This window comes from Aspergillus pseudotamarii, assembly GCF_009193445.1.
Source record: "Aspergillus pseudotamarii strain CBS 117625 unplaced genomic scaffold BDV38scaffold_69, whole genome shotgun sequence".
Lineage (NCBI taxonomy): Eukaryota > Fungi > Ascomycota > Eurotiomycetes > Eurotiales > Aspergillaceae > Aspergillus > Aspergillus pseudotamarii.
In genome coordinates, this window is record NW_022475083.1 from 128,322 (window position 1) to 152,268 (window position 23,947).

At 47.9% G+C, this 23,947-nt stretch overlaps 13 protein-coding genes across 13 annotated transcripts; 7 read left to right on the top strand and 6 right to left on the bottom strand.

Annotated features, from left to right (window-relative positions):
* Positions 1-119: 119 nt before the first annotated feature.
* On the top strand, positions 120-510 carry BDV38DRAFT_286991 (YOS1 family protein; the record flags this gene model as incomplete). Its single annotated transcript, XM_032060781.1, has 2 exons — positions 120-213; positions 302-510. 2 exons carry the CDS (start codon positions 120-122, stop codon positions 508-510), a joined length of 303 nt encoding a protein of 100 aa, XP_031909333.1.
* Positions 511-1,559: 1,049 nt separating this feature from the next.
* Positions 1,560-4,676, bottom strand: creB (ubiquitin C-terminal hydrolase CreB). Its single transcript, XM_032052220.1, has 4 exons — positions 4,362-4,676; positions 3,996-4,136; positions 3,908-3,921; positions 1,560-3,833 (listed from the first exon to the last, which is right to left on the bottom strand). Exons 1-4 carry the CDS (start codon positions 4,395-4,397, stop codon positions 1,745-1,747), a joined length of 2,280 nt encoding a protein of 759 aa, XP_031909334.1. The 5' UTR covers positions 4,398-4,676; the 3' UTR covers positions 1,560-1,744.
* Positions 4,677-5,381: 705 nt separating this feature from the next.
* Positions 5,382-6,449, top strand: BDV38DRAFT_258846 (uncharacterized protein). Its single transcript, XM_032055768.1, has one exon. The coding sequence runs from the start codon at positions 5,692-5,694 to the stop codon at positions 6,271-6,273; it is 582 nt and encodes a 193-aa protein (XP_031909335.1). The 5' UTR covers positions 5,382-5,691; the 3' UTR covers positions 6,274-6,449.
* Positions 6,450-8,200: 1,751 nt separating this feature from the next.
* BDV38DRAFT_274480 (uncharacterized protein) lies at positions 8,201-9,193 on the bottom strand (the record flags this gene model as incomplete). Its single annotated transcript, XM_032057852.1, has 3 exons — positions 8,201-8,509; positions 8,569-8,679; positions 8,741-9,193. 3 exons carry the CDS (start codon positions 9,191-9,193, stop codon positions 8,201-8,203), a joined length of 873 nt encoding a protein of 290 aa, XP_031909336.1.
* An 834-nt stretch (positions 9,194-10,027) lies between these two features.
* On the top strand, positions 10,028-11,733 carry BDV38DRAFT_286994 (major facilitator superfamily domain-containing protein; the record flags this gene model as incomplete). Its single annotated transcript, XM_032060782.1, has 6 exons — positions 10,028-10,212; positions 10,284-10,400; positions 10,460-10,587; positions 10,647-11,077; positions 11,130-11,540; positions 11,593-11,733. The coding sequence occupies 6 exons, from the start codon at positions 10,028-10,030 to the stop codon at positions 11,731-11,733; spliced, it is 1,413 nt and encodes a 470-aa protein (XP_031909337.1).
* BDV38DRAFT_188477 (Zn(II)2Cys6 transcription factor) lies at positions 11,726-14,298 on the bottom strand. The gene is made up of 4 exons (XM_032052221.1): positions 14,142-14,298; positions 14,043-14,079; positions 12,377-13,982; positions 11,726-12,322 (listed from the first exon to the last, which is right to left on the bottom strand). The coding sequence occupies exons 1-4, from the start codon at positions 14,219-14,221 to the stop codon at positions 12,171-12,173; spliced, it is 1,875 nt and encodes a 624-aa protein (XP_031909338.1). The 5' UTR covers positions 14,222-14,298; the 3' UTR covers positions 11,726-12,170.
* Positions 14,299-14,518: 220 nt separating this feature from the next.
* On the top strand, positions 14,519-15,596 carry BDV38DRAFT_188504 (class II fructose-bisphosphate aldolase). Its single transcript, XM_032052222.1, has 4 exons — positions 14,519-14,619; positions 14,673-15,052; positions 15,108-15,231; positions 15,288-15,596. The coding sequence occupies exons 1-4, from the start codon at positions 14,537-14,539 to the stop codon at positions 15,553-15,555; spliced, it is 855 nt and encodes a 284-aa protein (XP_031909339.1). The 5' UTR covers positions 14,519-14,536; the 3' UTR covers positions 15,556-15,596.
* A 27-nt stretch (positions 15,597-15,623) lies between these two features.
* Positions 15,624-17,818, bottom strand: BDV38DRAFT_258917 (Rad1/Rec1/Rad17 family repair protein). Its single transcript, XM_032055769.1, has 3 exons — positions 17,564-17,818; positions 17,459-17,513; positions 15,624-17,407 (listed from the first exon to the last, which is right to left on the bottom strand). Exon 3 carries the CDS (start codon positions 17,193-17,195, stop codon positions 16,029-16,031), a length of 1,167 nt encoding a protein of 388 aa, XP_031909340.1. The 5' UTR covers positions 17,196-17,407; positions 17,459-17,513; positions 17,564-17,818; the 3' UTR covers positions 15,624-16,028.
* Positions 17,279-17,818, bottom strand: BDV38DRAFT_188506 (OST5 family protein). Its single transcript, XM_032052223.1, has 4 exons — positions 17,650-17,818; positions 17,564-17,593; positions 17,459-17,513; positions 17,279-17,407 (listed from the first exon to the last, which is right to left on the bottom strand). Exons 1-4 carry the CDS (start codon positions 17,750-17,752, stop codon positions 17,362-17,364), a joined length of 234 nt encoding a protein of 77 aa, XP_031909341.1. The 5' UTR covers positions 17,753-17,818; the 3' UTR covers positions 17,279-17,361.
* Positions 17,819-17,986: 168 nt separating this feature from the next.
* BDV38DRAFT_258921 (uncharacterized protein) lies at positions 17,987-18,379 on the top strand. Its single transcript, XM_032055770.1, has 2 exons — positions 17,987-18,186; positions 18,245-18,379. Exons 1-2 carry the CDS (start codon positions 18,009-18,011, stop codon positions 18,247-18,249), a joined length of 183 nt encoding a protein of 60 aa, XP_031909343.1. The 5' UTR covers positions 17,987-18,008; the 3' UTR covers positions 18,250-18,379.
* gcnE (histone acetyltransferase GCN5) lies at positions 17,987-19,890 on the top strand. Its single transcript, XM_032055771.1, has 6 exons — positions 17,987-18,186; positions 18,245-18,301; positions 18,359-18,567; positions 18,624-18,738; positions 18,791-19,498; positions 19,562-19,890. The coding sequence occupies exons 3-6, from the start codon at positions 18,482-18,484 to the stop codon at positions 19,580-19,582; spliced, it is 930 nt and encodes a 309-aa protein (XP_031909342.1). The 5' UTR covers positions 17,987-18,186; positions 18,245-18,301; positions 18,359-18,481; the 3' UTR covers positions 19,583-19,890.
* A 653-nt stretch (positions 19,891-20,543) lies between these two features.
* Positions 20,544-21,789, top strand: rgsB (putative RGS domain protein (Rax1); the record flags this gene model as incomplete). The annotated part of the gene is made up of 3 exons (XM_032057853.1): positions 20,544-20,698; positions 20,770-21,496; positions 21,553-21,789. 3 exons carry the CDS (start codon positions 20,544-20,546, stop codon positions 21,787-21,789), a joined length of 1,119 nt encoding a protein of 372 aa, XP_031909344.1.
* A 692-nt stretch (positions 21,790-22,481) lies between these two features.
* BDV38DRAFT_287001 (uncharacterized protein) lies at positions 22,482-23,535 on the bottom strand (the record flags this gene model as incomplete). The annotated part of the gene is made up of 2 exons (XM_032060783.1): positions 22,482-23,191; positions 23,277-23,535. The coding sequence occupies 2 exons, from the start codon at positions 23,533-23,535 to the stop codon at positions 22,482-22,484; spliced, it is 969 nt and encodes a 322-aa protein (XP_031909345.1).
* Between the last annotated feature and the right edge of the window lie 412 nt (positions 23,536-23,947).

A 23,947-nucleotide genomic window follows, 5' to 3' on the forward strand; every position in this document is an offset into this window, starting at 1 on the left:
GTCTTGGCTCACACGTCCCGTGTCCGCGGAACATTTATCGTTATCGCCGGACCAAAGACACCTCTCACCTTCTCCTCCAAATCCACTCCGCAACCAACACACCAACACCGCACTCCAAAATGTTCCTCTTCGGTCTCGGGCGCCTCGTCTACGTCGCCGTCTTAATAACAAATGCAATCGCAATCCTAAGCGAAGACCGCTTCCTCGCCAGAAGTACGTCGAGTCGATTACCTTTCCCTCTCCACCCCCCCATTCACAAGCAAAAGCGAAACCCCCAGCTAATCAAGTAACCTCTACATAGTCGGATGGGGTCGCAGTCAAGCTGACCCGGCCTTCGGTACATCATACGATAGTACCAGCGTCAAGGCTAAAACGGTAGATCTGATCGCCAGTGTGCGGACTGTTATGCGAAGTATGTTGTGGATATCCTATCTATCTATCTACCTGGCTCCCTGGCTGGGTGGTCTTTGTCTGAGATCATCTATACACATGCTTCGGATCGAGTGCTAATGGTTTATATGCGCGCTAGTACCCCTTATCGTCATAAACACTATAATTATTGTATATTCGATTATTCTCGGTTGAGCGACTGGTTCCTTTGTTCTGATTTCCTGCGGAGTATTTTATTTTATTTACTTTTTTTTTGATTGATTCTATTACCGAGCGATCGACCGGACACCCTGCGAGCTAGCTAGAGGGAATGCAGTACTTGCCGAAACGCCCCATATCTCGAACTTCTCTGAATATCAAGTGCAGCGTTTGCCTTCACTGCCTGCTGCGGAGAGAAACGATACACGAGCGCACGAGTCGCATGCAATGAAGAATATATGGATTCTTGGTAGCTGGACAATGGAGGAGACTGCAGCGAACTGCACTCGAGAATGGGGCTGTTTCTGCTCCTGGTTGGCTCGGATGGGACGTTTGTGGCCTGGAAGTGGTGTTCTCTCGTTGCAATGTGACTGACTATATGAGTAAATGGTTGTTTCTATAGAATATTTCCTTTCTTCTTTTACTGGGGTTTAGCGTGGAAATATGGATGTCCTGAAAAAGCTTCAAATGATACAATTACATATGTATACCTGAATCCAAGTGGTTAGATGGTTCGCTCGCCTCTTTGAAGGGCAATGAATATTCCACATCTAGTTTGCACCGAGATTCATGCACCGTGCTGGTTTCATACAACGCTGTCTATTTGTGTGGACATCCCCTGGAGTAATAGAACACGATATACATGGCGAAAGGATGGGCGTGTGTGACCCATCCTACCTACAGTACAGTAAAATAAATACTCTGCTGTTCTTTTCTTTTCAGAATTTGCACACCGTTCCCATAACCTGAACAGACCTGAACCCCTTGCCATAAATTGCCAGCTCATTTGAAAAGCAATGTCAAACAGAAATGAACGCGCCAAACGCCTCGTTTGCCCAGCTATGTGACCCAGGCACGGGTATCACAAAGTTGATGAATCGAAAATATGGAGTGGTGGCTAAAACAACAAGCTAATAGAATGCATCGTATGCGATAAGAAGCAAAAACGCGCACGAAGAAGTAAAACTTAACCGGTTCCTATGGTATCCTTGCTATAGGATGCGCGGGACTCTGAAATATGCCGCCGGAAGATCCATACGACCGGTATGAAGATAAAGGTGATGATACATCGAAATATGTACGGAAAACGCGCATTCTATGTGCAGAAAGATATCGCCGATACTTGTCGCCGAAATACCGGGACGAGAAGAAAGGCTCATGAAAGAATGCTAAACGACTTCTTCTTGAGACTGAAACTCCTCCATTTTCCATGGTGTCCGCTTCTGTCGTGTTTAGGGTCGTGTTTAGGATCTTTGAGTGTATCCCGCTCTTCGCCTAGTCCTGTATGCCTAGTATGTAAGCCATGAAAACCCGGAGATTGGCCGTTGGGTAGTTGTTGCTGTGATTCGGAAGCCCCGTTTCTTGATGGTGGGTGTTCCGCAATAGGTGTTGCCGGGAGACCTGAGGATGGAGCCCGATTCTCTTTATCTTTGCCGAGCCGATGGCTGAAGCTCTTGCTACCGCGCTTCAGACGGCTCAAGCCATGGCTTGGCTTCTTGCTGTCATCAGGAGAATGCCGACGATCTTCCTCGGCCTTCGACGCCTTGCTCGCCTCGAGCGCAGCTCTGATTTCGGCATCCTCTCGTCGCTGTTCCCTGATTCTCGCTTCCTGTTCCTTCCGGCGTTGTTTCTCTTTTTCTTTCTCGCTTGCTTTTCGCTCCTTTTCCTCTTTGGCGCGTTCCTTTTTGAAATGAGAATCGCTCTTTTTCGGGCTGAGAGGAAGAGAATGCGTGTCCGGTATGGGGGGAACAGGCGGGATGCTAGATGTAGTAGTCGAAGGATCTGCGGATGCGCTTTCCGAGTCTGCATGTTCCGGGTGAGGGAACAAGGGAGGCGCAGTAGGGGCCCGTTGGAGACTGCTGAATCGGGCGGGTTCATTGGCTGAAGGTATCTGTGATGCGCTGTGAACATGGGCCAACCCTGGAGATAGGGGATGGCCATTCTGTTTTAAGGTGGAGTCGTTTATGTCAGCGACGCCCGTGTTTAAGTCCAGGTTTTCCTGCTCTTGTTCTTTCATAACAGCCTCGAGTGTGGTCTCCTGATAGAATAGGACGTAGGCGCAGGCCAGACCTGGCCTGTCGCCAAAGAAGTTACGGACATAGTTCTTATCCACAGGCTCTACCATCTCATCGTCAAACAACAACCATCCGCGATCCTGTGTTTTAATAATGGCGACATAGTGTCCATGATATGGCCCGCCACCGATATGCACCACCACTGCATAAAGCTCGTACAAACGATCTGGGTCCTCCGCATCGTCTGTCGTATTGAAAAGGCGAAGGTGATAGGGATAGACAACTCTATGGAATAGCTTCTGAAGTCGTTGCAGGTCTTCGGTATATTTGAATCGTTTGAGGTGCAGAGCCAGAATCCGAGGCAGGCGCTTGATTTTCATCCTCTTTTCAGCCTCTTGAAGACCACCGCAGTTATCGCAGTGGAACTTGTTTCTTTCGCAAAGCATCTCCTCTGCTGAGAACTTTCTCAAACACGACGTAACCGACGAGTGCTGTTCAAGGTCTACCGACAGATCCAAGAAAACTTCGTCACGTTGCGAAACCTTCTCACAAGTTAAACACTGTGTTTCCGATGTCAGAGTCCCTTCAAATAATTCATGCACCCAGCGAGTAGTGTTGGGGGTTTTAGAGCCGGCGCTTCCCGATAGCTCAGTCGAGTCTGTGCTTTCAGCTGGGGGGAGACTCTTCTCTAATTCAGGTTGTTTAGATGCCTCTGCCTCCACGTTCGCAACAACTTCATTGAGAAGTAGGTTTAGGAATTCATGGGCGTCTTGGTGCATAGCAGTCCGAAACATTTCGTGTTCACGTCGGAGAACATCCAAGAAGTGCTGCGGTCGGATTATACCTATCCGCGACTGGCTTGCAACAACAGACTCGAAAAGGTCTTTCAATGACGTAAAGAGGGACTCTGACATTCCATAGCTGGTCGCGTTGTTCTTTGTCTCCAAGAGTGGTAGCGTTTGTAATGCCATTTTCTTCTTGTATTCGGGCGAGTCTTTGTCCTCTGGTTTTTGCGGCTGATTCGGAGGCGCTCCAGGGCGCTGAGCATTGGCAGCTTTCTGTTTCTCGGCCAGCGCCTCGGCTTCCAAGTTAGCGGCGAAGTTTTGATAGCGAAGAGTCTTTGCTAACGCCGCTTCTAGACTCTCTATAGGTGTTCGGGTCGGGTAATTAACGACAGCCTCCCGAAAAGGAACGGAATAATATAGACACTGTAAAATCGAATTACAATAACTATCGAGGTGAGTGTCAGTAATGTGCACTTCTGAAACTGCAAGCTGCCCGAAGTCAGGTACACATCGACTTACCAGGTGTTACCGTACTGAAAAAATAGCAGACAACATTAGCACCATTATACATAGCATTCCAAGTACCGCGACACAGCCAAAGACTCACATTTTCCATCCCAAAAAACTTGTCACTACCATCCTCACGGATCGCACCCATATCCTGGAGCATCTTCTCTAAAGGGGTCACGGGGGGCACTGGTGGTTCTTTCTTTGCGGGAGTCGCCCCAACTGAGGGTGTGGGGGGTCCCTGGACAAATCGAGGATTAGCATTCAGTTGTCGCAGGGCAGAGAGGAACATGGTTTGGTAGAGCTTTTCTTCTTTTTCTTCTTCTTCTTCTTCTTCTTCTTCTTCTTCTCTCTTTCCTTTCTTGCTTCTCTTGGTATGTCCTTGAACATACCATCAAGAAGAGACTATAGCACGATGGCGAAACGAGACAAAGGCCGGGGGGCAAACGAGGACGGAACCACTCACCACATCTCTGCGTAGACTCCTTAGAAAGGACCCCATAATTGCCACAGAAGATCTTGACTCGCAACTTCAAGCTTCATCTGACGGATTTGAAGAGAAGCCGACAGCAGGGCCGCTGGAAGGGCCGAACAGGTGTTGGTCAGACAACGCGCAAATGAATGGACGGACGATGCGACAGGCGGACAGGTAAGCGGCCAGGAGGAGAAAGGAACAATTGGATTGAATTTGGTAGATCTGATGGCAACCACTACGTAAGGTGACAAGGAACGGTGTGAGGCATAAGGTTTGCAAGGTCCGCAGAGCCGATGGAAGTGAAAGAAGCGCTGGAGAGTGTGAACAAGGAATGGGGCGGAACGTGAACGGGCGGCGGAATCGAGAGCTGTGGGGGCACCCCGTAAAGCACGCAGGGGAAATCCCAGGCTAAGCTGGAACCTTAACAAGCGAACAAGTAAAGAAATCGATCAACGAGTCTAGGTTCTAATAATCTAGAAATCTAGAAAGTAAAGAACCAAAAGACCATGTAAAGGGGAGGCGAAGGAGAAAGAGAGAGAGACAGAGACACGAAGGGGGGGGGTTGTGGAAAGAGGAGAGAGTGTGAATGGGTCGGATATTGAAAATGGTAACTCAGATCGGTAAGGTAGTGACGGAGTTAAAGAACGAACGATTGATTACTGTTCAGCTTTATGACGGATGGTGCGCGGGCCCCAAGCCATTTGGGGCGACTTCGACGGGCGGACGTGTGGATTGGCGGTTGGGGAAAAATGAGGGGGGATCTTGAGGGATAAAACAAAACTCAATCTGTCTGGATCCTTCTTAGTAAAGTAAAGAGTTGCTGTTATTATTTCTGATCAGGATTCCCAGCCATTGTCCATCGTAACTGCACCTCCTCCCCCTCCATTATCATTATGGCAGGGAGTTTGTGTCTGCTTTCATATTGGGTTCGGTACCTGAAAGTTCCTGTTCTGGAGGAGGCTTGTATGTATCGGAGTCGGTATTACTGGCTGTATGGGGCTTTGTCCGTACCGGGCTGTGTGTATCCATTGTATGTATGTATGTATGTACCATATATCTGTCGGGAGGAACCAGTCATCTATGTATGAGTTCACGGCTATCGATTCCTCTAGAATCATACAAAGAAAATTTTTTACAAAGGAACAAGGAAACACCCGTTAGAACATCTTAGTTTGCTTTTGACCCCGTTCAAATTTGAGGCACAACTTCCTTGGTTGCTATGGCCCCGTAACTAAGTGTATGTAGGATGGTGTACAACCCCGACCCTCCACAATCCAGCAGCAAGAGAGTTTTCTAGAACCACAGGGACCTTGACACAGTTATGGGTCAAGTGTTCCCTTCCGAAATAGGAACTATGATCGGGCAGAATCCGCCTTTTTTTTGGTTGAGAAAGTTAAGTTCGCCATCGTTGAAGCCCATGTCATGTATGGATGCCATGCGGCATTTTCAAACGCAAAAACCCAAACTCAATGAACGAGAAACCGTGTGGAGAGAACAGCTGGCCACCCCTTGGAACGCAAGCCTCCGCTTGGAGCAAGCAAGTACTGTGCTACTAATAATAATGACTCGCATTATTACCGTCGCCAGGGTTGCATCAACAAGAATCGGAGCGTTGATTACCAGGAATTTTATTCGTCACCAGCCCTTTGGCGATGGCTTGGCTCTCTTCCTTAAGACTTTTGCGGTCCTCTCTCTGCCTTGTACAACTGGGGGGCCTGAGGGACCGAATCATCCGAAGGGTCATAATGTCATGCTCTGTCAGCCACCATGGATGATCTTTTGTGGTGTGACTTTGAAGGCCCCAACGGCTTCATGGCGAAGGCACAGTTTGGTCCATCGTGAGAAAACGGGGGATAATTGTACGATATTAAGCTGCCTCACCACAGTGGGGGCGGGCCAGTGATGGAAGCGCTTTGTTCCGGGGCACCTCAACTAAAACCCAGGAACGGAAATAAGATCCCAGAACGTAGACTATGTATGTTTCCAATTTGGCTAGGCTTAGTAGTTGGGTAGTAGTAGTAGTATAGTAGTAGAACTGCGATGGAATTGCAATCCTAACCAAGCCTGGTTGACCGCCCCCATCATCGCAGAGAACCAGAATCTGGTTGTAATCTGGTTACTGCCTCTTTATACATTACAGAACAGGGTTAACACCTCCACGCGATACATTGGTAACATGTGGTATGTATTAGTATGGAATCACGCTACCGCAGAACCACGTGGAAGCAGCGGCCGTGATAAGAATATGTACTTCCGACCAATCGCATAATTTGTCGAGCCCCACCTTTCTCCTCACCCCCAACATTAGAGATACTAGCGTCATACCGAGAGGATTCCCGTTGTAATTGTTTCCAGACTTTCCGTCGCATTTCCGCTTACGGTCAAGATAATGCCCTATTCTGGTTTAACCGTTGGATTATCGTTTGACATGGATGATGCTGGAGCGTAAGATTGAGAGATAGACGAACATTACCACACAACGGACAACGTCATACCTCATCCTATGCTACAGTAGTAGAAGTAAGACGCCACATATCCAGTCCAGTTTCGAAATGTGCTAATCTCCCAGGAAATTCGTGTGGCTGATCCAAGCCCAGGCAGCATCGTACCGAAAGAATACGAGCACTGACCAATATGTGTCACCAGCAAATTAGATTTACTGGTAGCTGATCCACGGAGACTCAGCGCAAGATTCATTGGACAACTCCACCCCTGAGCTCTCGACTAAACAACCGTGGGCGTTTACCTACTCCGTAAACAGCTGCTCTCACCCCCTCACGAGACATAGAACTATGTGGGCTGACCGCTGCACCTATGGACGGAATCCCTGCCGTGGGGTGTGGAGGGCAGTGGACAGAACAGCCACCTTGTAATGAACAGCCTGATCTTAATTTCAACAACCATCTATATCTGCAATGAGAGCTTAACTTGTGAGAAGCTCTGTTGATATTTTTGCTTAGCGATGTCGATGAAGTATGGATATCCGAACGTTTTACTACTGTTCTCATGCACTACTAGTGTTATGCACCCGGATAAGCCCCCTTTCCGACTACTACTACTATATATATTTCTCAAAGCCTCCTGAGTAGACAACTTGCTGGTGGCAAATGACAGGGTCGACAAAAAGATCTATTGCGGCACATTGACGTTCTCCGCGATATTACGATGTGAAAGCTTATTATTCTACGGGGTGATTATCTTACGTAGTATTTCCACGTAACACTCACCCACCATCTGGATACTCTCCCTGGTCGTTTTTGGCTCGACGATACGCCGCTTTTTGTTCGCCTTTGTGTCTGACGTTTGTCGTCAGCATTACCATAGGACACATACTGCCTCAATTGTGCTTCCCCAGTTCTGTAACCACGGATAATCCTAAGAAAAACAGTTTGTCGAATAAAAACATGTTGACCTTGGCCGACACCCGCTACAACCTCTTCAAATGTCTCAGTAAATAATCCGGCCGAATGAGAAGTACAAGTATTTGATTTCTTCTAATTCGAAGTATCTAGGTAGAAACAACTGATAGGAAGGATGGGACCGTGTTATATAAGAAACTCATACAAGGGGCTTCGAGAAATAAAGGATCTAAGAGATAAAGATGGTGGCGTAGTCAAACAGCTTGCTAATGTGTTTAAACGCTGACAGTTAAAGTAGGTCATGAAGATTCAGCGGTACCGTCTACAACATGGGAGGCATAATGAAAAGCCTCAAAATGATCATCATTGGGAAATCGAACAATCTATAAAGCAAAGTCAACGCCGACCACAACGGTTCACCGGATATATAAAATGCATAGTCCACGTCTTAAAAGATCATCCATAGCCCCATTACCACGCACCCACGATACCAGCGATCGGAATGTCAATACCAGTTGTGTAGGAGCTCGAGTCGCTGAGGAGGTACACGTATGCTCCACCAAGCTCCCGTGGGTCGGCTAGACGAGGCATACCACCGTAGTATTGCATCTTGAGATCCCAGTCCGGAGACTTCTCCACATAGTATGTCATTGCGGTTCGAACGAAGCCGGGAGAAATGCTGTTGACGCGGATGCCATGTTGACTCCATTCCATGGCCAGAGTGTGACACATATTCCGAACTGCGGCCTTGGTCGCACCGTAAGGGGCAGAAGGAGCAGCCTGAAAGCAATGGTTAGCGATACCTTTTCGTTGAAGCGACTGGACCGAGCTGAACGCACCCTGTTTGGTCGATAAGAAGTCATACTGGAAGTCATCACGATAGACCCCTTGATACCAAATTCGATGAATTTGCGTGCGACGATTTGAGCACAGAAGTATGCACCAAAAACCTGGAACCGTTAGCCCATCTTCGTGGACAAGTCGCCCCGGGTAGGGAGGGGGAACACTCACATTGAGGTTGAAGAGTTTATCCAACTGTTCACGGTCAAATTTGAGTGCAGGCTGATGCTTGGTCATTCCAGCGTTGGCCACCAAGCCATCGATCCGGCCCGTTTCCTCAACCACTTTGTTGATAGCATTCTCGATACTTTCTTCGCTCGTTACATCTGTTTGAATGTAGCGAATATTGCTGTATCTGTTTTGGAGTTCCGCAAAGTCCTCTCCAGGCTCCATCAGGTCGAGGGAGTATACGAACTTGGCTGAGTTCGCGAGGCAGACCTCCGCAATCCCCAACCCGATTCCGCGGTTGGCACCCGTAATTGCGACTACTTTGTTCGCGAGGGTAATCTGCCAATTGAAGTCTGAAGAAGGCATTGTGCTGAGATATGGCTGTGCTTCAGGGTTAGACGCTGCAGCCGCGGCTGCAGCTGGAGCTGGAACATTCTCGGTCGCGGCGGGGGGCATGATGGTGATGGTGATGGTAATGGTAATAAGGACCTGGAGGAGATAAAATGGAGGGAAGATCGGCTCTAGGGAAGATAAATCTGTAGATGAAGGGACAGAGAGAAATGTCCAAGTCCTTCGATATTTAAATGGAGAAGTAGAGGGGATATTAACTGCCGATTATTCTTAGCGGCGTCATTTCTATCGGCCATGCCCCGAGGGTGGGATGGAAAACTGCATCATAGCTCTTGGCTTCGAGTCGAGGCATCTCGGATCGCGGAGCATCAAATAATAGCATTTAATTGATCAAGGCCACTTCTTTGACGTCACGGGACATAATGGCCGTTGGATGCAAGAGCTTTTGCTGACTCCAGTCTACCATAAAGGGCGGAGATGAGCATATCCTGAGGCACTCCCGAGGTGGGTCCCATCTGCCTCGTCGCGAGGCACATCGCACCGGGATAGAACCACCAAACCCTTTTCAGGTTTGAATCATGAACAAAGTTTGCGGGGAAGCCGTATCCGTTTTGCGGAGGTGGATTCAGGTCTCGCATTAGACTCTAAAAGGTATCATGGTTAGATTGGTCCAGAGGGCACAGACTATCGTGGAGAAAGATGTTGCGTTCCCATGGGCTCGTCGATGGCCTGACTGCGGCACTTTGCTACAGCTGGTTTGGCCTGGCTATGCGACGTCTAATACTTGAGGGAAGTATAAATATCCGTTGAAGGGTTTCGACGACTGCCTAGTCCAGGTTCAGGAGCATAGAAAGCTGGAACAGTTCATTGGTTGTGTTGCCTTCTGTTCATCATTTCTCTGATTTCTTCACTCTCAGGGTAGTCGCGCGATACACCTCAATGGCAGGCCATCTGGACGTGGAGGGCAAGGAAGACCTTTCCCCCAAGGAAATCGAGAATATTGGCGAGGAAACTGTGGCACCATGTTCACCTGAGGAAGAGGCCGCCCTCGTGCGAAAGGTTGACCTGATGCTCCTGCCTACAATGTGGATCATGTACCTCCTATCGTACATGGATCGAACAAAGTATGTCGGCGCTGTACCTTTTTCAGACCTCGGGAGTAAAAGATCTTGTACTAATACCCATTCGCACATAGCATCGGAAATGCAAAGATCTCAGGGATGGAGGAAGACCTGAATCTAACATCAGACCAGTATTCGATTTGTCTGGTCGTCTTTTTCATCGGATACGTTGTCCTCGAGGTTCCTAGCAAGTAAGCAGCCATCCATTGTCTCAGATAATCCTTATGCTAACCTACTATCATCTCTGCAGTCTCATACTCAGTCGAACACGGCCCTCTTTGTTCCTTCCCGGAATTATGGTGATTTGGGGGACGCTGACATGTGTCATGGGTGTCGTGAAAGACTTTAAACACCTCGTTGTATTACGAGCATTGATAGGTACGAAGACCTTCCAATGGAGCGCTTCGATAAAAAAGATCATATACTCACCGCATCAGGTTGCGTTGAGTCTGGGTTTGCACCAGGCGTACTTCTTGTTATCTCTTCCTGGTACAAGAAAACTGAACAATCGAAGCGATTTGGTGTCTATATCTCCGCCGCCGTATTGTCCGGTGCGTTTGGTGGATTAATAGCTGCCGGTATTGTCGGTGGCCTCGAAGGCGCACACGGTATCAGAGGATGGCGATGGCTGTTTATTGTTGAGGGAGCTGCTACTGTAGGGTTCGCATTAATAAGTCTTTTTATACTTCCTGATTTCCCCGCCACAACCAAGCGTCTATCGGCAAGAGAGCGACACATCGCCATTGCAAGGTTGGAATCAGACAATGTCACAGCTATGACGGAGGACGACGAACGACTGAGTCCATGGCAGGCTGTTCTGGGATCAGTCAAGGACTGGCGGACATGGATGTTTGTTATTGGATACATGGTAATTGGATTTACCCTTTCGCCTATCCTGCACAATACTGACAGATCTTCAGGTTATTGTTGGTGCCAGCACGCTTTCTTACTTCTACCCGACTCTGGTCAAAGGTCTTTTCGGCGACGCCTCCACCATGAGAATCAACTTCCTTACAATTCCCATCTATGCAGTGGCATTTGTCTGTACTGGCATCACAGCATATTTCAGTGATAAGATCCCTTTGTGGCGTGGTGTTGTCATTGCTGCCTGGCTGGCATTCTCCCTTGCATGCTCGATTGCTGTTTGTGCAGTATACGACTATACTGCTCGATATGCTCTTCTTGTCCTCATGGCAGCCGGTCTGTGGGCAACCAATGGAGGTACACTTGCATATGCCTCCTCGGCCTTCGCGGACATGCAGCCACAGGTTAGAGGTGTCAGCCTAGCGCTGGTGAACGCGCTGGGGAACCTAGCCCAGATCTATGGTTCCGTATGTATTTGCCTACTAACCCATAGGCTAAGCTATGCTAACGCTATATTAGTACCTGTTTCCGGACTCGGATAGCCCGAAATATATTATGGGTTTCGCGGTGATCTCGGCCATGTTGGCAGTTGGTGTGATTGTCTTTCTGATTCTGCACGTTTGGATTCGTCGCAAAGCCAAATCAGAAGCGAGGCAGTAGGAGTTGGACTTTTGATTGCAGAATTTTGCGTGTGGTTGTATCTTAAGATATGACCACAAGGTTGAACAACTGGCACGTACCAATCACTATTGGCGACAATGGCAGTAGGCCCTTGTTACGAATAACGAACAAATGTATATATATTATGAGTCCCTGACGAATACACACCATAATAGGAGGTAATGCACCACATGTGATCCAGAGATGTACTGCGCCGCGGATTTCTTGTATTAGCTGGAAGGGAATGTGCCTGAAGGCACAAAGAGGATGGCGCTTCTTGGCCGTCAACTGGAGTTCATGAATGACGCAAATGGAGAGGCTCTTTGATGGTTCTGGTGACCGTTGCAGAATTCCCTTGCTCTTCGCTGATACTAACGGTCGATATCTGACCACCCTATTCGGAAGTTGGATCAATAATGCGTACGTCAAAAACAAAATCATCTAGCAAACGCAGAGAGTTCATCTTTCTGATATTCGGCCTCAAGTTCATTTGTTAAGGAGTCTGCAGGCCAGCGTATTCGTCGTTGACACTTGTCTAGGAGACCAAGTAATGCAGCACGTTCATGAGGAGTATGAACACCGAGTCCCGCTGAACAGAGGTTAGAGATACATAAATAGCAGAACACTTGGCGGGGGAAGTTACCTCCATATAAACACTGGAGTGAGACACTAAAAGCCATGTCATCATTTTCGTCGTTCATGCGAGCAATTCCACAAATAGTGCAAAGAGAGGATGTAAGAAGTTTCTGCGCAGCTCGATAGTCTTGAAGTCCGCCAATGGAAGGACGGTGTAGAATGACCATGATCCTGGCCAGGCTATGCATCTGCAAAGCAGCCGCACAAGGCGGGGGATTGACCCATATTGGGGGAAAGACATCGGAGCTTGAAGGAACTGGGAGTGGGGTGAATTCCCGTGGAAGACAGTCTTGCCATTCTTGTAACATATATAGTAACTCGTTTCCTCGTTCCAAGCGTTGCTCCAGGTCAGTCGATTCTGACTCTTCCCGTGAAGAGTAGTTGACGCACTGTGCGAGCAGGTAGATCGCACGGGTCGTTAGTTCGGGTATTGTGAGGACTGAAACATGCTTTTTTGGCCTCCAGAAACTGAAGACTCGGCGCCGCTCGCGCATAGCTACCCATACATCCTGCCTAAGCCAGGCCCACCATACGGCTTGACGGAGGCCTCCGCATTCACCATCGTTGTTTTGATATCGCTGTATCCAGAATACCCCTTTGAGGTGCCGCTCCCAGTCTCGGTTGGAGCCATCAATCATCTCATAGGTACTAATCAAGAGGGCTGTGGAAATTAGCTCCTGGCTTCCAGCATATGATTGATAGCGCATAGCCTTGTTCAGGTAATGCAGTGTTTCATAATAATAGCGAACGGCGACGTTCCGATCAACTGAATATGATGACTCAGAATGGTGACGATCCCCAGGGGTTTCCCTGAGAAGCGTCAGATGTCTCGCCGATAACGCCAATAATGCCTTCATCAGACCGGTATTTCTCAGAGCCAGATGAGGAACGACAGAACAGAACTGCTGAGTTGAGTCGAAAAAGTCCAACCAGCCGCTGAACGTCTGTACAAAATGAGTAAATAACGGGAATTCCTGTTCTGATAGATGAATGGGAGCCGTTGTGCTCCACGAAGATGGCACGTCCGGAAGAGCTTGTGACTGCTCATCAACAGCTGCCAACGGAACTTTCTTTCCCATTTCAGGGTCATGGTGAAATGATGCTGCCTGAAAGCTTTCCCGTTCTCTCAGATTTCGTGGCTCAAAGGCCGGACTTCGCGCTGAGTTTATTGAAGCTTCTTCTGCCGTCGGCAATGGGAATCTTTGCTGAGGGGATAGCAAAAACTCTCTGTCTGCATTTGCGGCATCCTGAGCCAGAAGCTCAAACCAGCTCAGGGGCGCCACCCTCGATGAGGCCGCTGATGATTCTGTACCAGGTGAAGGGACATACTCGTGAAGCGGAGACGACACTGATCTGCTCGAAATCTGACGGTGATTGGATCGATTGGGGGCTAATGTTTGATTAAAATTCCTTAGTTGTATCGGGTGTTCTTGGTGACATGCATCCACAAGCACTTGCAAGGGTTCGTGGATTTGTGCCTGGGAACTTATCACCGTGGGAACATCTTGACTCGGGGTTGTGTTTATAGACGTCGTGTGAGAAGTAGTAATATTGTCATCCCCATAAACGCAGGGCCGTTGACCCTTTGCGCATGGTCCACATTGTGGGCGGATCTTTGATGATGAGCGATATTTTTCACTACGCAAAGTTTCTACTTGGGCTGATCAACTTACTTCATCACATTTGACGTGGCGACGCTTGCAAATTAAGCTAAGGACGATCAGCACTATTCGCAAAAATGAGAGACGCCAAAAAAACTCCGTGATACTGACCAGCCCGCGTTAGTCCGTAGGCCCCGACCGCGAGATTTGCGTTGTTTCCGAATGCCACTCTGCGGGCCATTGTTTGGCATGGTGGAGAAAGGTTAAAAATAAAGATTATGTGACAGCCGATATCAACTAATGCAAGGGTGCTCGACTTTGCTTTGCTGGAAAGTCGCGTCGAGGTTGGAGCACGTGCCGAGGCTGCCCTGAACCACGTGGATGGGTTTGTTCTCTTTGTCCGGCGCTTGGAGTTACCACATTAGTCATAAGTACGACCTGCCTCGAGACGAGGATTTCATCCTGAGCTCAAGCTTCAGTTAAAAAACATGAGAAATTCCCATGATGATAATGATGCTACTTTGACACCAAAGCAACTCACTGATTGTCTCTAACCCCGCTTTACAATGACTCGGCTTGCAACAAACAAGACCCTGCAAATCCTAGATGCAGCGGAAAAAGGTCGATATGGCGTTCTTGCAGCAATTGCGTAAGTTACAATGATTGCTACTTCGAAAGTATACAAATTAACGAAGTCCATAGCTATAATGTCGAACATATCACTGCGTTCGTCCGAGCAGCTGAAAACCGCAAGTCGCCGTTAATCATTCAATTATTCCCTTCGGCACTGACCCAAACACCATCGCTTGTCTATGCAGCTGCAGCCGCAGCGAGAGCAGCCTCCGTTCCTATCTCACTTCATCTCGACCACGCTCAAAATTATGATCAAATTAAGGAGATCGCTGATACACTATCCTTTGACTCGATAATGGTAGATATGAGTCATTATGAGAAGGAGGAAAACTTGGAAAGAACCGCAGCTTTGCGTGAATATTGCCATGCTAGGGGGATATCGACAGAGGCTGAGACGGGGCGAATCGAAGGTGGTGAAGATGGGATTATGGATACAGGTGATCTGGAAGGTATGACATCCAAATGCTGAACCCAGGGGTTCTAATCTAATATTGCGTTGTACAGGAATCCTAACTAGTCCTGAAGATGTTGAAGACTTCATACGCGCGGGGGTTGACTATCTGGCTCCGAGCGTTGGCAACCTCCACGGTGACTATGGCCCCAAAGGGCCGCAACCAGATATGGATCGGTAAGAATCGCAATGAACCGTACACTGAACGTTGCTAAATGCCATGAATGTGTTAGGCTGCACGGAATTTTCAAAGCACTTAGTGGGCGCGCCCGATTGGTGTTACATGGAACGAACGACTTTTCCCCGGAGCTGTCGAAAGCCTGTATAGAAGCAGGTGTCTCCAAGTTCAACGTCAACAAACTCGTTTTGGACCCGTGGTATGATTATATCAGGGCTAATATCAGCAAGCCTATAACACAGGTGATCGATGAGGGAATTGAGGTTCTCATAGAATCGATGGAGCGGTGGATGGACATAATGGGCAGTAGTGGAAAGGCATAGAGAAAATAGAATTGCAGGATTTTTTTTAATGCTAATGATATATCTTAAGCAATCCAAAGGCAAATATAGCGCGATCGTTAGACACATTAGCGGCTGTACTTCTTACCATAGATGATAGAAAACTACGTTCATTTAAGAATGCTTCGGAGAAGCAGTAATGAGCTTTTCTCAAAAGGCGCATTCAAATCATAGGCAACGATGTGTGCTAAGGCTCTACGATAGCAGGAAATTATGCCGTGTTTGCAGAATACTGAGCTTATACGAGCAAGTGGGATAATTAAGCGTTAGTTCTATGTAATGTTATTAAACCCAACACGATCCCGGATGCCCCGTGGTAGTCTGTTGGGAATATAGTATGAGACTTCCAGTGCCTAGTGCCATCGCTGCGAGTGAATAATCTGTGTTGACTGAAACCAAGCTATTTCATTGCTAACTTGTACTTTTATTTACAGCTGTTGCTCCACCGAAAGACGTTATTCGTAATCATTCGTGCTGTTCTCATCAGCTGCCTCCTCACCATCCAGTAACGGCACAAAGCGGAAATCTACAAAGGTTACTGTGGGCCCTGGCACTCCCCTAGAGGGTCTTGTGCTATTGCTCGCGCCGCTGGAGCCGTGTGCGTCGAATTCAACCATAAACTGAAGACTCAAAACTCCTTGCCGGTCGCCCCGAATGCTTACTTTGTTAGCCACAGCCATAGCACGAGAAGCCTTCTGGATAAGAGAAAATCGGTAATTCTGCTTGATGCGAGAACCCATTGAAGACGGTGGGCTAACAAGGAAGGTCTCGGTGACAGTAGGCGCAAGCTTGGTCCTCTTAGCCCGAGACCTGGATGTGCCATCGTCGGTCAACACTTTGCGAGACTGGGACGACGCCCCGTTGTCCGGGCCTTGTTCCTCTATTGAGAATTCTACAGAGGACTCGCTGAACGGACCACCAGAACCAGACAAGGCGAAGAAAGGTTCCCGATCTGCCGAGGCGGATATCTTTAACACATTTGGGTTAGTGGCACCCAGCTCCACAATGGCATTGTGTAACCAGGCGGAACGCATGATGACCTTCATTATGATGGCGTCACGTTGAAGAGGGATATCGACTTCACCACCATCGGGTTCGTAGGTTGTTAGTTCACAAGTGGTCTTGATCCCAGTTTCTGATAAAGTGATGCTTAGAGGCGAGCCGTGTTGGAAATATTGCAAGGTACATGAACGATCAAAAAGCAATGCAGGCGTGGTGAAGGCGTTTGATGACGAGGGGTTCGACGGTTGGACACTAACTGCCTTGTTGGCCCCGGTGGCGGATGGATCATTTACACTGAAAATTTTCAGCGTCTCAAGGAGGGCAGAAAGCGACACAACGAAGCATGGGTTGGAGGTAGCATCTGAAGAATCATCACCGTCCCCCGAATCCCCAGAAGTGTTGTTCGGCGCGGCTGGTGGGTTGAAGGTGTAGGTGGTAAAAAGGGCTTTGTCAAGGAAGGCGAGTCCCTGTATTACTCGGCCTTCCTCCACAGAAAAGCGAATCCCATCTGGGGTAATAAACACGGTAGCTTTTGGTACAAAGCCAATGCACTGTAGTAGAGTGTAGAGATGGTGAGCATTGCTGGAAACAGCAGAAAAGATGGGTTCCACGTCGGCCATGGCTGGATGTACGAGATGGCGGAAAGGATCGAAAACAAAGAACTCGGACAAATTAGATTAATAGAGAGTCTGCAGGGAGGAAGAGCTTCGACGTTTCTAATGGTATAATCCTTCTGCTTCTCTCTCAACTGGGCATATGGTACATTGAAAAGATCTGGACGTCTTCCTAAACGTAGACCCCAACAGCGCAGATCATGTATACGGCCCCGAAGCTGGATGGTGGTATTAGCCATTGTAGGTCCCTTTGCGCAAGGCGCTCTTACCCGAATGCCAATGACGCCGGGACGCCAAATGAAGCGATGCTCAAGAAAGAACGGTCTGTTTAAATGTTAGAAAATGTACGAAGGTATATTGGAAGGGATACAAACTCAGTCCGAAAAGACCAGTCAATATGAGTGCTGAAATACTCGTTAGTGCGATCGGTTCATGGCCATGTTGCGCAAATCTGTCTTACCAGAAAGCAAGAGGGTGAAGCCGACGGAGAACTGGCTATCTTTGGAAATCAGTGGAGTGTAAGGGCTCGCGGAGGCTGCCTCCCAAACTTCGTTCAACGACATGGGGATAGATTGGTTCAAATAAAGCCCAGCAGCTAGTGACTAGAGCAAATATAGCATGAAACGATTGAATTGGAGACTACTGAAGCTTCCTGAAGCTCCCTAGAACAAGTAGATAGTTATCTGGCATAATGGTGCCGGATCATTATATTCCCGATACCGAACCCCCCATATCGGCCAAACGTGGAGATCGCGCCGGTTGGGACTGAGGAGCTGACAAGCAAGCGTTATAACCTCATTACTTGTACACCTGACAAGAATGGCATCGGAAAGTGAGTGGACAATACTGAAATGCGATTTCTCGAGGTTCTTGATATGTTTATTCACTGAACGATGGTCCAGACAACAAACGGAAAGCTTCGGAGGAAGCCCTTTCCCCAGATTCACAGCAACAGAGCAAGAAAGCGCGCACAGATTCCCCGGAAAGGGAATCCAAGGTCTGTTTCTTCAGTACAGGAATACTGTCCGTGGAGTATGCTGACGGTGATTTAAAAGTCTGAAGGTGGACCACTAGGAAAGCCATCATTGAGGATCGTTCCTTTCCCGGAGAAGGTAAGCCGCCTTGTTTACTCACTTATGTGAACAATGCTTATCATGGACCTTTGACAGCCAGCCGTACTAGAAGAACGTCGAGGGGAGATTGAATTCCGGGTTGTTAATAATGATGGTTCGCGCGACAGCTTTGTTGTCCTCACTGGACTGAAGTGCATCTTTCAGAAGCAGCTTCCGAAGATGCCCAAAGACTACATTGCTCGACTGGTCTACGATAGATCGCATTTGTCTATCGCTATTGTCAAACATCCGTTGGAAGTAGTAGGGTATGTGCGCATGATCTGTCGGAGGCCTGGCACACTCGCTTGCTAATGATGCGCAGAGGAATCACATATAGGCCTTTCAATAGTCGCAAATTTGCGGAGATTGTTTTTTGTGCCATATCTTCTGATCAACAGGTCAAGGGTTACGGTGCGCATCTGATGTCTCACTTGAAGGTAACTTGTTTCGACGCGTTGCGGTGCACAGGGAATGCTAAGCGCTATACAGGATTATGTGAAGGCAACGTCGCCTATCATGCATTTCCTGACATATGCGGATAACTACGCTATTGGGTATTTCAAAAAGCAAGGGTTCACAAAGGAAATTACACTGGATAAGTCTATCTGGATGGGTTATATCAAGGATTATGAAGGAGGCACCATTATGCAATGTACAATGCTTCCAAAGATACGGTATCTTGAGATTGGTCGTATGCTTTTAAAGCAGAAGGAAGCAGTACACGCCAAGATCCGTGCTTTCAGCCGATCACATATCATACACGTCCCACCAAAAGAATGGAAAAATGGAGCGTGTAAAATCGATCCGTTAAGTATCCCGGCAATCAAGCAATCTGGATGGTCACCCGACATGGATGAGTTAGCGCGTCAACCACGCCATGGACCGAACTACAACCAGCTACTACATCTGCTGAACGATATGCAAAATCATAGTGCAGCCTGGCCATTTACGCAGCCGGTCAATCGTGACGAGGTTCCCGATTACTACGAAGTTATTAAGGAGCCAATGGATTTGTCGACCATGGAAGAAAAACATGAGAAGGACATGTATCCGACACCACAAGATTTCATTAAAGATGCTATGTTAATCTTTGACAATTGTCGAAGATACAACAACGAGAACACGCCTTATGCAAAAAGTGCGAATAAACTGGAGAAGTTTATGTGGCAGCAGATTCGAAATATTCCCGAGTGGTCGGTAAGTATACCAGTGCAGCCCTGGCTTGGTAACTGCCCTGTGTTGCTAATGGTTGTCTTATAGCACTTGGCGGATGGCCACTAATCGATTGAATGATTGCATGAGCTTGGAGAGGTAGGAGTTTCGGCTGCTGGCGTTTGAATTTTTGAAGACGGTGTCATGAGCAAATACCCACTTGATGCATGGAGCATTTCGGTTTCTTTTCTTTTTTTATATGTATTTTTAAGGTGATAAATTCGAGGGGATTCGTCCAATAGTCCTATACCTTGGCATTGTATAGTTCCTCGTCCTTTTTTCTTTTCCTTTTTCTTTTTCTTTTTATATATCTAAGAGTTTCCTCCGTTTTCCTTTCTTGAACAGCCTAGGCGACATTCGATATAGTCACATTTCTATTGCCGATCCTTTCAAATGCTTATTTCTTCGGCAAAGAAAATGTGACTGCCCGGGTTGACAAGAATCCATGGATGATGGCATTCCTTGCCGAAAGCTGTCGAGAACGTGGAGCTGATCATCGGGCCGTGGGTCTAAGCCAATTTAATTTCGGATCAACGTTAAGGCGGGCCGTTAGTTGGGCTTAGCGGGCTGCCAGCCGTGCAGAAAGAAACCAACCATCATAAGTCTCTTGGAGGCTTTACTTGAAGGCTGGTGTGTTTCTATTGCTTTTTCTATTTCTTCACTGGGATTCTGCAGCTTGCATTCCTTGCTGGGATTCTGAATGGATTGTGCCTGATTATTGGTTTTCAGCTGCGACCCGGTGGCTGTTTGTTTACCTTCATCTAACTCCCCTCTCCAGGGGTTCTGTGACGGACAGGCTCCAAAATTCTAGATCATTCACGACAAATTTAACCCAAATCTCACACTCAAGTCATTTTCCTCGTCATTCGTTACTTTACTCGCTCGCCAGTTTGTCTGTTTCTGTCACTGAAATCATAATTGAACCGCTCCTGTTTATTTACGGCTAATCCCTCACGCAACCCGACCTCGACGTTCTTTCCCCCTTTCTTAGACCGATCTCACTCTTCGACATAACTAGCATTCCACCAAGATGGCGTCGCCTTCGCTTACGGACTTGGAGCAGCGGAATCGGCTCCCGACTCTCTTTGAAGTCCTTAGCCGTCGTACATTAGCTCCTGTCGATCTTTTTTCGTTTTACATTTACATGCGGGACCAGCAGCGCTCGGTCGATTATTTGGACTTCTGGTACGATACATGCGCGCACCTTGGCGTATCATTGCGTCGCTCGGGAATCTTTCTAACTATATCGATTTTAGGCTCGATGTTTCGCAACATATGTCTTTGTGCCGTCATTATGTTCGAGAGTTACGCCGATCCGTTTTAGTAGCCACACCCGACTTGGAGAAAGCGGATAGCAAAGGTTCCTCCGATGCGTTAGGGAACCTCGAGACTTTCGGCGATATACCACTGGTGGAAGCCGGACCCTCTGGGTTGCGCCACGGCAACCATGAGTTGGATGATCAGGACGCCGATCAAAGATTGTCGGCATTTTTGCGCTCTGATGGTCATAACCCAGGGCACTCGCCCCAAGACAGCCTGGGCTCGCAGGATCCCGCCCGCACACCGTCTAATGAACAGCTACCTCGCCCAAGCTCTGGAACGCGAAACGATTCTACTTCTCCTGGCCATACTGTGGCACGGGCCGACATTCGTGCAAGTGCAGAGAAGATTCTATATACATATCTGCTTCCCGGCGCAGAAAGAGAAATTGTACTTCCAGAGGATATGGTGTCTACAATCATCAATTTGGTTGAGGATGACGGCCGAGATGACCCAGAAGTTTTTGATCCCGCCAAAGACTATGTTTTCCAGGCCATGGAGCGCGATGCATTCCCAGGGTTTTTGCAGGCGAAGGCCCTGGGTAACCTTGTCCCGCTGAGTACGATTGCCCGTCTCGCCTTTGCGCTGATAAGCTTTGGTGGCGGGTTTTGGGGAGCCTTCTACGTTGTACTCCGCGACAAGCCAAGGCACATCCGTTGTTGGGTATGTTGTAGTGATTTGCCCGGTTTTGCCGCGCTTCAACGCTAACAATCATGCAGTTGATACTACCTTTTATCGTCGCATCCTATTTTATTGTCTCATATCAGTACAAGATCGACCCTGTTATGGCATTTCTCGGATACAGTGAATATACCTTTATGAACTGGTCGCCGATCCGCGAACCATACGTGCGAAAGCTGTTGAACAAACGCGCCACGGCAACCATTTTAATAGCTGCATTCGTCGCCACCGCGCTCAGTGTCCTGTTCATCTTTGTTCCTGGTACTATGCTCTGAGCTCATTGCCGTCACATGCCAAATTCTGGGCCAAGTCCTCGCGTTTCGTTTTGGTTCCTCTATTGGAAGGTTAATGCGGGCGTGTAATCCGGCCAGCCACAATCGATAGCGCTAACCATATGGCTACGAGGCCTGGTATACAAGATTGGATGTCGCCTTGGTCTCGACCACCCATCTCTCCCGGCAATTGCGACGTATTGCATATATTATTTCCCCATCACAGCAACGGATTCATGATCCCAAACCCATATGATCAGCTGGCAGGGTATCCTAGTTTCACGGATCACAATGGGCTCAACCTCGGGTCAGTGGTCCGTCTACCTTTGTTTGTCAATATGAGCTTCCTTTTTTCCCGACTCTTTTCCATTTTTTTTTTCTTTGTCCATTTACATTCTGAGAATACCCCTTTTTGCTAAAATTGTCCGTTAAACGACCTTCAGCGAGCCTTTTGGTTTAGTGTTAAGTGCATGAGAGTTGGGCTTTACAATGTGACATATTTAATGGGAGTAATACATTCTAACCCGCGACCTCATACAAGCTGGACGGGCGAGGAAAAGTTGAGGATATAAAAAGGCCGTTGACATCTGGTTCGTACGTAGGGCTTGCTTCGACACCTAGTAGTCAAAAATATCTAGGGATATTTCGTAATCTGTGAAAGAGATATGGTAATCCCTTGAGTTCATCACATCACATCAGGATTTCCTCCCCAAAACACGTTTCGCATGTCTAGCTCCAGCACCCGCTGATCCCGTAACGGACGATCCTGCGCCCTGGTCAATATCCATCTTCGAGGTAGAAAATTGTGAGTCATAGGCTTCATCAGCACCGTTGTCCCAGTATCCATCATCAAAGTCATCCCCGCTGAACTCGCGCTTATTGCCAATGAACCCTGAGGAACCACCCTTTACACCTCCGTGCCAGCCTTGCTTTTTGGATCCTGGAAACCGGGGGTTTGACTCACCCCCATCTGAGCCCCAGTTTGACAACGTCTTCTCGATTAACACTGACCGAGCCTGTTCCTTCGCACGCCGTTTTGCCGAGTCGGTCTTGATCTTGGCGATCTCGGCCTCGATGTCGCTGATGACGTCGCCGCAGCGAGTCTCCCACTGGGTGAGGATTGAGATCATCGTTTTCAGTGATTGAGGCTTCACGTCCCGTAAGGGTGCGACAGAAGTCACATTGATGGTTGGGGGGTTCGTCGCCGGGGAGAGACGAGCGGTGATAAGGGAGGAGTAGATGGCCGTTGTGACTAAAGATTCGAGTTCAGAGGGAGCTGCGATTGAGAGTGCATCCATGAGAATCTGATATGTGAGCGGCTTGATGGTTGCAGATAGGCTGAGAAGAGATAGAAGGCGGAGCTTTAGGGTTTGTTCATTGTTAAGGGGAGGGAGATCCGGCGTTGCTGTTTTCGAGATGCGTTAATCAAATCATTCATGCCTAAGAATCCTGAATTTCAAGGGATCAGGATAGATTTCGGTGGGACATACTTTGATAATCCTGCCATGTACCCCAGGCAAAGATCTCCAGTAGTGTAAGGTATCCTTGATATTCCGCGGGGGTGTCCTTGGACCGGAGGGCTTGGACTGTGGGCGTCTCTAGCAGCTCTGCAAATACATAAGTGTTTGGACTCGAAGTGGCATTTGTGATCAGATTTGCGACAAATTTCGGTGATGTAGCGCTATTCGAGTTGGCCAGGTGGACGAAGGGTTGGAGGGCCTCCATGGCCCGGGAGTGTGTCTGATCCATTGGGACTGAAATGGTTGTTTGGCGAGCGTCGATAACAAGGTATATGTTAGATCTCGGTGTTGTCTGACGTTGTTCCTTGTCAGAGAGTCTTCGCTAATCTATGCAAATCGCTTTTATTACCGCTTAGAAATTATACAGTCCGTCGGTGTGAATGGGGAGAGGTTGCTGAAAGCAATGGTGATGATACTATCCAAGTGATGTCCCGAATGGGGTGTTTGTTTGGGATGCAAACCATGACATTCATCCCCACCAGATATGATAAACTAGGCTATATCGGGAAATTTACTCTTATCTCCAACAGGTTGGCGTGTCTAGTGCTCTTTTTTTTTTTTTTTTTTTTTTTTTTTTTTTTTTTTTTTTTTTTTTTTTTTTTTTTTTTTTTTTTTTTTTTTTTTTTTTTTTTTTTTTTTTT

Coding starts and splice junctions, on each gene's coding strand:
- creB (XM_032052220.1), bottom strand. CDS start 4,397: ATGGGGTCCTTTCTAAGGAGTCTACGCAGAGATGTG. Junction 4,137..4,361: donor GGAGTCTACGCAGAGATGTG/GTGAGTGGTTCC, acceptor CGATTTGTCCAG/GGACCCCCCACACCCTCAGT.
- BDV38DRAFT_258846 (XM_032055768.1), top strand. CDS start 5,692: ATGGGTCAAGTGTTCCCTTCCGAAATAGGAACTATGATCGGGCAGAAT.
- BDV38DRAFT_188477 (XM_032052221.1), bottom strand. CDS start 14,221: ATGCCAAACAATGGCCCGCAGAGTGGCATTCGGAAACAACGCAAATCT. Junction 13,983..14,042: donor GCCACGTCAAATGTGATGAA/GTAAGTTGATCA, acceptor TCATCATCAAAG/ATCCGCCCACAATGTGGACC. Junction 12,323..12,376: donor ACTCCAGTGTTTATATGGAG/GTAACTTCCCCC, acceptor ACCTCTGTTCAG/CGGGACTCGGTGTTCATACT.
- BDV38DRAFT_188504 (XM_032052222.1), top strand. CDS start 14,537: ATGACTCGGCTTGCAACAAACAAGACCCTGCAAATCCTAGATGCAGCG. Junction 14,620..14,672: donor GGCGTTCTTGCAGCAATTGC/GTAAGTTACAAT, acceptor CGAAGTCCATAG/CTATAATGTCGAACATATCA. Junction 15,053..15,107: donor GGATACAGGTGATCTGGAAG/GTATGACATCCA, acceptor TGCGTTGTACAG/GAATCCTAACTAGTCCTGAA.
- BDV38DRAFT_258917 (XM_032055769.1), bottom strand. CDS start 17,195: ATGGCCGACGTGGAACCCATCTTTTCTGCTGTTTCCAGCAATGCTCAC.
- BDV38DRAFT_188506 (XM_032052223.1), bottom strand. CDS start 17,752: ATGTCGTTGAACGAAGTTTGGGAGGCAGCCTCCGCGAGCCCTTACACT. Junction 17,594..17,649: donor CTTCACCCTCTTGCTTTCTG/GTAAGACAGATT, acceptor CGAGTATTTCAG/CACTCATATTGACTGGTCTT. Junction 17,408..17,458: donor CCGGCGTCATTGGCATTCGG/GTAAGAGCGCCT, acceptor ACCACCATCCAG/CTTCGGGGCCGTATACATGA.
- BDV38DRAFT_258921 (XM_032055770.1), top strand. CDS start 18,009: ATGGCATCGGAAAGTGAGTGGACAATACTGAAATGCGATTTCTCGAGG.
- gcnE (XM_032055771.1), top strand. CDS start 18,482: ATGCCCAAAGACTACATTGCTCGACTGGTCTACGATAGATCGCATTTG. Junction 18,568..18,623: donor CATCCGTTGGAAGTAGTAGG/GTATGTGCGCAT, acceptor AATGATGCGCAG/AGGAATCACATATAGGCCTT. Junction 19,499..19,561: donor GAAATATTCCCGAGTGGTCG/GTAAGTATACCA, acceptor GTTGTCTTATAG/CACTTGGCGGATGGCCACTA.